The 10,496-nt window shown below is 38.3% G+C and overlaps 1 protein-coding gene and 1 pseudogene across 2 annotated transcripts; both read right to left on the reverse strand.

Annotated features, from left to right (window-relative positions):
- Positions 1–3,410: 3,410 nt before the first annotated feature.
- On the reverse strand, positions 3,411–4,014 carry LOC307189413 (interferon alpha-1-like; the record flags this gene model as incomplete). The annotated part of the gene is made up of 1 exon (XM_079927463.1): positions 3,411–4,014. The coding sequence occupies exon 1, from the start codon at positions 3,978–3,980 to the stop codon at positions 3,411–3,413; it is 570 nt and encodes a 189-aa protein (XP_079783589.1). The 5' UTR covers positions 3,981–4,014.
- A 4,609-nt stretch (positions 4,015–8,623) lies between these two features.
- On the reverse strand, positions 8,624–9,729 carry LOC307188890 (interferon alpha-13-like; annotated as a pseudogene). The gene is made up of 2 exons: positions 9,669–9,729; positions 8,624–9,378 (listed from the first exon to the last, which is right to left on the reverse strand). The product of its transcript is annotated as an interferon alpha-13-like (transcript).
- Positions 9,730–10,496: the final 767 nt, after the last annotated feature.

Consider the following 10,496-nt stretch of genomic DNA (forward strand, 5'->3'; position numbering starts at 1 on the left):
TGATACATTTGAATTTTTAAAAATGTCACTAAGCTCTCAGATACTATTCATTCACGCTTCTTAGTTTCTCTCTTTTGCTACCTAGGCAGAATTTTTACTACTGAGTACAATAGATGTCAAGATTGTTATTCAAAGTGGCAATGAGAATAGTTTTCTATTTAATAATAGTTGAAGTCTCATATTTGGAATAAATCTGTGAAACTAAAATTTTATTTTTGACAGTTGTTTAATGCATTATAAACCTGAGGTTTTCCTGGTTATCATTGAATTCCATGTCCAGGTTGGCAGCTCTGCCTGTTTTGTTGTATGTGGAAGGAGTAATTCAAAGGGAGGCTCTGGTCTGCATAGTGGGCTGTAGGAAGGGAACACATTTTTGTCCCTTTGCCTGATCCCAAAGAGTCCATGCCCTGCCTGAAGCCAGAGACTGGAGACTCTTTCTCTTTATAACAGAGAGTAAAGAAACAAGTTTATGACAGCATTAGAATTAATTGGTGCCAAGAAGAAGCCTTTTTGTAGCATGAAGGGACATCCCCAGGAAGTGGTAGGATTTCTGCATAGATCAGAGGCCTGTCCTCCAGTCTTGGTCGCTGCTGTTGTTGCACTTAGCCACCTGAGGGCTGTCTTCCCTGAGAGGAGCTTCATCTTCCCACCCATAAGCTGGATCCTGCTTTGCTTCCTTTTAGCTACAGCTACTATTACATCATACTCAGCTGAAATTAAGGAAAGCCTCTCTTGCAGATGCTTCTGCAAAACCTAGAAGTTTTATTTAACTTTTGCTTTCCACTTGTGTTGTTCTGCTTTTTAGGAAACCATTAAGCTGAAAAAACAGCAGAAGGGAGTTGTGTGAATGGTGAAGAGTTTAAGTGAATAAGAAGGATGGTGTGGGAATTTCTACCTTGGAGGGGAAGGAAATATTGTGATATGGGAGTGTATCCTGGAATGATGAGAGGGAGGGAGTGTGCCAGGTGCCAGAACCATTAAATAGATAGCATGTTCTTCTGCCATTTATCTAAATATTTATTCCCATCTCTCAGATAGCAATACAAGCCACCATTTCATCTCTGAATGTAAACAAGACACTTCTTTGAAATGAGGGACGAAATGACAATTTTTCAACCTTCTTTAAAATTCACGACAGAATTCTGTTTTTTTTAGGCTGCCTCCTTTGGAGGTCAGTTACTGAAAAGTAGGTCACAGTTCCTGAGAATTTTATAGAAAGAGACATATAATATTCTCATATACAACTGTCTGAAGGAAAACAGGAAAAAACCTAGTATATTTTAATTCCTTACTCTAATATATGATGCTAAATGCTTTAAAAAGCATGAGTTCATTTAATATTCATAAAAAATGTATAAATATTTTGAACCCATTTTATTTATGGAAAAACTGAGGCTTAGATTAAATGGGTTTCGCGACATAACACGTGTACAAGCAGAATGGAATTTCAATGAAAAATTTTTTATTGTGAGTTACGGGTGATTTTTTGAGCTTTGTATTCTGGATTTCTGTTATCATTGTTAAATCTGTTTTTTACTCCTGAATTATACACAACACTCTCTTGCTCTATGGATTTCCATGGTTCGTGTTATATTTTCAGACGGTTTTGACTATTTTTTTTCCTTTACCTTAAGTATTGAGAAAGAGGTTGCCTGATCCAGTTTCCCACTTTCCTTTTTTGAAGGAAGTCTGTCAGTCTTTATGTTCAGTATAATCTTTGTTATTTTGGAATCCACAGAAGATTGTGATATTCATAAAATTAGGAAAAATTACCAAGTAGTAATATAAAAGAATTCTTTTCGTATCTAGCTCTAATATAAAATGAAATGTGTGTAAAGTTGCTGTAGTAACCAGTGTCACAATGATGAAAGTTAAGTAATGTAACTAATAAAGCCAATAATTCCAGGAAACATTACATTATCAGTAGTAATTAGATTTTTTGATGAGGGATTGAATTAGTTATCTATTCCTGCCTAATGAATTTTTTTAAATGATGAGCAGCTTACTGATATACAAAGTAGTATTAACTTAGATAAATTATCATTGTAAGTAATTAAGTCATGATTTAAAATAAATACAATATTAAACACATTAATATGATTTGCCAGTACATCGATTACATAAAATCATTTAGAAAAAAGATATACTACGTAAAAAGGAAAACTATGCACAGAAAAACTAACCGACATTATTTACGAGATCCCATACTATTTCCTTCTCTACCTCAGAGTCACTAACTTCTCTGATTTACGCTTCTACCTACTCCATTGTGGTTTCCGCTTATTCACTCCACCAAGCCAAATCTCATTAAGGTTGCCAATGCCATCTATATTCCTGATGTGGTATGTAGTTTCAATCCACATCTTCCATGAATCCACTGATTTCTTCTAAGCACCTCATTTTCTTAAATACACTCTTATCACTGTTCTGTTATTGTCCTTGTAATGTATGGCCATTCCACCTCTGTTTCCTTTGTGGCTCTTCTCTCCCCTCCCTTTAAAGGTGAAAGATCCTCAGAATCAATTTTAAGTCTTTTTCTCACTCTTCACTATCTCCCCACACAACTGCCTCCATTTCCGGCTTTCATTTGCCAGATAAGGTATCTCCAGCTACAGCATTCCTTTTAAATTATAAACTCACATCTCCAACTTACAAATGACATTTGCACTTAAATGTCTTCCAGTCAACTAAAGAGGATATCTACTGCTTTTATTTTTATTTCCTGACATTCTCCACTCTTGCTTCTGGTGAGAGAATTCATTTGTTTTTCCTTCTTCTCATTATAGCATTAAGTATGATTATTATTTTTAGATTTCTTTCCCTTCAAAAATCAAAGAAACAAGAGGGCAGGAGCTGTATTTGTTGTCTTCACCTTTATATCCTGAGGGCAACATCCAACCTGGCTTACAGAAAGTCAGTTGTTACTTTTAATTTGAATATAATGTGATGGGTAAATGAATTGTGACATCCATTTCTTTAATCAAGTTGCACAATCAGGCTTGGTGTTTCTTTTTAAAGAATAAACAAATACAAGAAGTTTTCTATAATAAAAATTTAATAAACAAGACAAAATAAACTAATTATAAAGAACATATTTTATTATATTACACAATTTAAGGTACACAAAATATTATAAAAATAAAAATAATTTAAATCTTATAAATAGTTAAATAAATAATTAAAATAGATAAATATTTAAGTACATAAATAAATATATCAGCATGGGCATCTGTGAGGGAATAGTACCTGTAGAGTAGAACATCATGTTGCTTAATATTCCTGAAGACATTTGACAAATTAATTCAATTCAGGGCATGATGAGAGCAGAAATGAGAGTCTTTGACATGGCAGCACAGGTGGAAGTGTGGTCTCGTTAGTGAGAATCATTTCGGTGTTGAACCAGGTGTGTGTCATTCCTTCCTCCTGAGTCTTTCTTGCAAGTTTGTTGATGAAGAGAAGGATCTCATGACTTCTGCTCTGACAATCTCCCAGGCACAAGGGCTGTACTTCTTCTCTTGCAGATAGACAGTGATTCTGTGGAAGTATTTCCTCACAGCCAGGATGGAGTCCTCCTTCAGCAGGGGAGTCCCTTCCAGCCCCGCCTCCTGCATCAGGCAGGCTTGCAGGTCAGTGAGCTGCTGATAAAGTGCAGTGCAGAACTTGTCCAGGAGGGTCTCATCCCAAGCGGCAGCCGAGCCCTCTGTGCTGAAGAGCTGGAAGGTCTGCTGGATCATCTCATGGACGACAGCGATGGCTTGAGCCTTCTGGAACTGGTTGCCTCCAAACGCCTCCTGGGGGAATCCAAAGTCATTTCTGTCCTTCAGGCAGGAGAAGGGGGAGATTCTCCTCATCTGTTGCAGGAGCATCAGGGCCCTCGTGTTAGCCAGGCTGTGGGTCTGAGGCAGGTCGCAGCCCAGAGAGCAGTTGGAGTTGCAGCTGAGCAGCACCAGGGCCAGGAGTAAGGACACGGTTGGGGCCATCGGGGACCCTGCAGATGCTGCCGGCCTGGCTGAGGTGGGGTCTCTGTGAACCCTGCTCTCTAGGTTCTCTGAAGACCTTCCTTCAGGCCTGGGTCTTAAATGGGAGCGAATTGGTTTCCATTTTCTGAATGTTCCCTCTTACTTTCTACTTCTGTTTTTGCTTTTCATTTTGCACTCTCCAGATGGGTTAGGACAACATTTCTCAACCTTTTTTTCATTATTGCCTCTCTTTCCTCTGCCCACAGAGCCTTTTTAGATAGTTTTTTCCTAATTGCCCCCAGCATGAAATTTTGATACCACAGATATACTGTGTATCTATTTTTGTACTCCATGTATATCTTTACTTTATACATAGAAAAAGAAAGTGAAAATCTTACTCTTTCTATTCAGTGCAGGGTTAAGAATATGTAAAATTTTAAGCTATAATTTAAATTAAAAGCTATTGAATTTTAATTTAACTTTATAACTAAGTTTTCAAAGTGATTTTAATGTAATATATTTACTTATATAAGTAGGAATGTATCAAATTATATATTCAAATAAAATTTAGATACTTTATAATAATACCAGTGTACAGACATACTTAAAAATCGTTCAAAGCTGTTCAAAATCATAGCAAAACTAAATTATTTCTTTAATATTTATTTTTAGGTACTTAACTTTTAATTTTGCTTCATATCAGAAAATAATTTTTAATTATACTGACTGCTAGATATTCATCTAGGTATTGTCAACATTTTTTTCTGTTTATCACTTGCCATAATTATGGATGTGTTAAACAACTTTAGTAGAATTAAATAATAAAATATCATATTTTTTGTATTTTACTTACAAATACAATTTACGACTTGTATTTAATTTCCCGATCCCAAATCACGCTGACCCTCAAACATAAGCAACATCCACAAGACAGCCAGTGGCTGCTCGTAAGTATGTAAAGGCCACCTCTCACAATATGACTCTGAGATCAAGAAAATGATGACGAGAAAGTCCTCCAATGAACCATCAAGTCACCTTAGGTCGTAACACTGATTTGTATACAGTGTGTTTACCTTCCCTGAAGTCAATGTCAATACTTCTCTTATGTATGATACACACAAAAAAATCCCAAAGACAAAAATGAATACAAAGGAATAAGGTTTTGTAGTATCTGGTTGAGTTTTGGAGTGCCACAAACCATTGTAATAGCAAGATTTTCATACTCCTAAAAACTATGTTTGCACCCATGGAAGCAGTATCATCCCCAGTGAGAAAGCATGATTTAGCAATCATCACCAATTTGAATCTTTCTCTGTATTTTTGCATTAAATTTCAAATTTCCCAAAGACTGTCAAAGGTTCCAATCCAAGTCTATTCAAACAAAAGGAAACCATCTCTGTAATTAATTGAGAACTGGATAAATATTGATTGGTATCATGGAAAGAATTAACTTTCAACTCTGATCATGAATTCTTTTATTTTGCAGTGGATGTTCTGTGACCTCAGCCCTCTCCAATTCCGATCTTTCAATAAATAATAGGTATGTGACCATCTTTGGCAAATCAGCTCTGTAGAAACTGAACTCTGTCATATTCTCTGTGGTATCCTCGGCACCAGGCCCACTGTAATCACGCAACAGGTACTTTTAACTAAAGCAGTTTCTCAGATGTTCTCCTTCCACTGGAAGGCAGTTACGAATGACCAAGCTATTTTCCTTTATCACGGTCATATTTGCTGGGATTATAATAGACAGTGGCTGGTATTCCCACTCTATTCCTACTGGTATCAGTCATGCCTACTGAGTTTGTTGCTAAAACCACTAGGATTCTCTTTCCTTTAAGGTGCCTATGGCTCTGGGGATTCAAGTTGTAAGAGCAGCACAATTTTCAGCCGTTGCCCGGCACTCTATTAAACTCAGGAGGATGGCCTCGTCGCTAATTTGTCCTCTACTTGGTCATGACAGAAAATAACCAGCTTGATGTCACATACAGAGCCATGTATCTGAACTCAGAGTCTCCCTGATTCACACAGGTCACAGCAACCAGACAATTAACCACGTTACTCTTCGGTGGATCTTTACGGATGTGGCAATGACTACCTATATCCTGAGATTCTTTGGAGACTCCTCACAAAGACTGATGAATGATCATTTTCATCCTGTATCTTCATTCCCTTCCATGGGACAATAGGCTCCATTCCTGATTTATTTCCAAAAGTTGACACATAATAATTAAAGCATTACTGCAGGTCGAAAATCAAGAGTTTGGATTCTGAGTCCTTGGCCTACACTTTTGGCCAGATAAATTGCTCATTCTTCTTTATTTACTCAGCATGAATATATTCTCTCTTCCAGATGCCAAGCATGTAGCTTTCAATGACCTTTCTGGTTTGAATATTTCAGTCCCCACAAAATTATTAGTTTGAAGTCCTAACCCCAAAGTGATTGTATCAGGTGGCGGACCCTTTGGGACTTTATTAGGGTGTGGGGATGGAGGCCTCACAAATGGAATTATAGAAGAGGTCTTGATAAATGCCTCCCTCTCCTGCCCTGTGATGAAACAAGAACTCTGCAGTGTGAGACCTGAAGCAGGCTCTTACCAGAACTGGACCACGTGGGCACCCAGATCTTAGATTTCCAAACTCTAGAACTGTGAGCAGTACATTTCTGCTCTTTAGAAACTACCCAGTCTATGCTATTTTGTTGAAGAAGCCCAAATATTAATACATGACCTGATCTAGTATCCTCGGAATACCTCCCAGAAGTCTTTAAAATACCTAAAGGGAGAGACACCATCTTACCCAACCCCGTTTCCTAGACAGCTAGTCCAGTCCCTGTCATTTCAGGAGCTCGATCCATACTCATGATGATAATAATAATAGGAGAAGAAATAATACCAACATATATTAGATAGATATGATGTGAGAGGACAATAATCTACAGAGAATTTGTAAATTCTTCATGGTTCTACAAGGGAAGTGATAATGGAATATTGTGTGAGATATTTTTTGAAGATCGTCTGCAGGAATGTTTTCTTCAAGTTTGTATTTCCAGTATTTAGAAGATCAGGATGAGAATCACAGGCTTGGACACAAATGGAAGACTCGCTCTCCACTTTTTCTTCAGTCATCCTCAAGTACTTGCAAGGAGCTGCCTGATCATACTTTTCTTGTCTCCCTCAGGAAATAAGGAAACAACTTGTAATGTGTCTACACTTGTGGATATTTTCCTTGTAGGCTATGCCTTTGGGCATCAACTTGAATGCTTCTTTCAAATAGTCTATGATGCTGTGAACTCTGAGTGACATCCGTGTTATCTTCTCCAAGCTGAACTTGTGGAATAAGAATTTGAGTCTGATTGCAGTTTTTTTTTTCCTTCTCTTTATTCCAGCCAATGAACAATAAAAATACATGAAATCATAATATCACTAAGTCTGAGAATAAACATCAAAACTTGACTGTTTTATTTCTTTTAAGGCAGAACTAGGGGATGAGATTTTTTTTTATTTAAAAAAACTTTTTATTTTATATTGGAGTATATTTGATTAACAATGCTGTGCTAGCCTCAGGTGTACAGCAAAGTGATTCAGCCACACACATACATGCGTCCATTCTTTCTCAAACTCTCCTCCCATCTAGGTTGCCACATAATATTGAGCAGAGTACATACACAGTATGTTCCTGTTGGCCTCCATCCCAAATATGGCAGTGTGTACATGTCAATCCCAAACTCCCCAACTATCCCTCCCCCTCCCTCTTCCCCCCAGGTAACCATAAGTTTGTCTCTAAGTCTGTGAGTCTGTTTCTGTTTTGTAAGTAAGTTCATTTGTATATCATTCTTGTTTAGATTCCCCATACAAGAGATATCATATATTTCTCTTTCTCTGAGGGTCAGATTTTTCTTATACATCTTTATTGGAGTATAATTGCTTTACAATGTTGTGTTAGTTTATGCTGTACAACAAAGTGAATCAGCTATATGTATACATATATCCCCATATCCCCTCCCTCTTGTGCTTCCCTCCCACCCAGATTGTTTCTTAATGAAGTGTGTGCAAGCAAGAACATTACTTGTTCCCCTCCACCCCACCCAGAACTTCATTAGGACAAATAGTGTAAAGATGAAAAGTGGACTTATGCACTGAACTTGTTTCCTTGACCATTAATCATCCAGTAGTTTCCCAACTTCTTTGCAATTAGTTTCCCACGAGGATAAATCCAGGCCATGTAATATGAGCAGAAGAAGTGCTCTTGCCTTGTATAGCCCTGGCCCTTGAAAACATCCCATGTGATCCACCAGACTTTTTACCTTTACCACCGAGTGGAGTAGACTCAAGTACTACAGGCAAATTTGGAGTCACCTGTTGATGATGGAAAAATCCTCAAAACAGGGGGTACCCATGTCTCCGAATCACTCTTTGGAGGAGAGCAAACCAGAACATCCATGTGATCAGGAATGCCTGCATTGTGCTCTTATACCAGGGAAACATAACATTCTATTATGATCAAATTCCTGACAGCTTTCTGTTTACCTGTTACAGCAGCCAGCATTAAGTTAACTGACAAATATCTCTAACACCACACTATCTGAAAAACCTTTCTATAAAAAAAGAAACTTCATATGTTGAAAATAGCAAATACCAGCCCAAAACTTAAAGTGATCTTTTAAATTACATTATGAAATTATACAAGAAATAATGTGTATAATGTACAATTATTTATACAAGAAAAAATGTCTAGACATTTTTTTAAAATCAAGTTTTTCATTTCAGACATTTTTCAACTTGTGGAGAAACGTAAGTTGAGATTGCTTTGGAGCACTCAGCAAACACTAATGTAATTGAATTAAAAAGTGTCACAAGTATAAAAAATATTCTGTATTTGTTGACATTTCTTTGAGGATTCTTACATGAGGGAAAGGCACTTTTCAATTTCCACTCTGACAACCTCCCGGGCACAGGGGCTGTATTCCTTTGCCTTCAGGTAGACATGGATTCCATGGAAATACTTCCGGGCAGCAAGTCCCAAATCAGGACAATCCAGATTGTCTTCTTCCATCTGCTTTAGTCAGTCCAGCCTCTCTGATCAAGGCTAGGGAAGGGTTTATCGAGGAGGGTGTTGTTCCAAGCAGCACGGCTGTCCTCTGTGTTTAAGAGTTGGAGGATCTGCTTGAGCATCAGATAGTGGTAACAGGAGCCTTGAATCATCTGGATTTGAGTGATACTCTCTTTAAACTTTTTAAATTCGCCAAGCAAATTTGAAGTCGGCTCTGTCCTTTAGGGACCACTGAGAGGGGATCCTTTGCATCTGTTCCAACTGTTGGAAGACTTCCTTGTTGTCCTGACTATGGCTCCTAGGCAAGTTCCAGCCAAGAGAGCAAGCAGGGATGGAGCAGAGCATCATCCTGCTACTAGCAAAAGAACTGGGCCATTGAGAATTTGAGTGATTCACTAGACGGCCGCCAGGGGGCGCGCGGGAACCTCTAAACAATTAGCTGGAAGGTTCCTTCCCGCTAAACAATTAGCTGGAAGGTTCCTTCCCTGGAACTGTGGACAGCGTCCTTCCGTAGGCGGCCGGTAGAGGGCGCAGGGTTTATTTGGGAAAACGCCGACTATTGAGTTTGCCGTCTGCAGCTGTCTCCTGCAGCTCGAGAGACAGGGCGAAACGTAGTCACTGAGGCTACTTTAATAATCAGCATAGTGCGCGAAAAACCTTCGTTTTCTCGGTGCTGAGTGTTGAAGAGGAAGCCTTGTCGCGGCCTCGCCAGAGACATTTTTGTCTGGTTGGGAACCGGAACCTTGCATTTTCGGGGCTTCCCCTGAGTTTTGCGCTTTATTTTCTCACAGAAACTTGAGCGAGGCAATTTTGGGGGAAATAAGCCGTTTTCCGAGCGGTCTGAAGTGGGGAATCAGAGCGATTCCCAACCTCAGAGAAAGGGGAGCCGATTTTTCAGATTGGGGCTCGTTTCTGGCGCGAGACAGCGAAGGCCCAGAGAAAGGGGAACGCGGCGGCGGCGATGGGACGACAGGACGGTGTTGGGGACGCCCTGAGGGGTGAGTCGGAGCGCGGCCACCACCGGGGCCGAGGACGCGGGAGCTGAGCGCCCCTGTAGATGGCTCTGGGACTTTCAAGGGTCTTTCAAGGATACAGCGTTAAAGTGAGGGAGAAAATATTGAATATCTGAAAAGTAGGAATATTAAAAAACACAGCATTTTACTTTTTATATTTTAAAATTAATGTTATATTTAAATTAATTCATATTATATTTAATTTAAATTAAATATTTTAAATGTTTCGTGCTTTTACAATATATTTATATTAAAATATTTTAAATAGTAAGCATAGAATATTAAAATATATTTTAATATTAAAACGTGGGTTATTAAACTTTATTTAAACTATATTTTCGTTATACTAAAACAAGTATTTAATATAGTTTTAGTTTTCTATATTTAATGGAAGCAAAATCAGTGATATTTTCAAGATTACTTCTTCACTTGTTTGTAATTAAGGGAATTACCATGTTTGACAATTTCTAAT

This window comes from Stenella coeruleoalba, assembly GCF_951394435.1.
Source record: "Stenella coeruleoalba genome assembly, chromosome: 7".
NCBI classification, from domain to species: domain Eukaryota; kingdom Metazoa; phylum Chordata; class Mammalia; order Artiodactyla; family Delphinidae; genus Stenella; species Stenella coeruleoalba.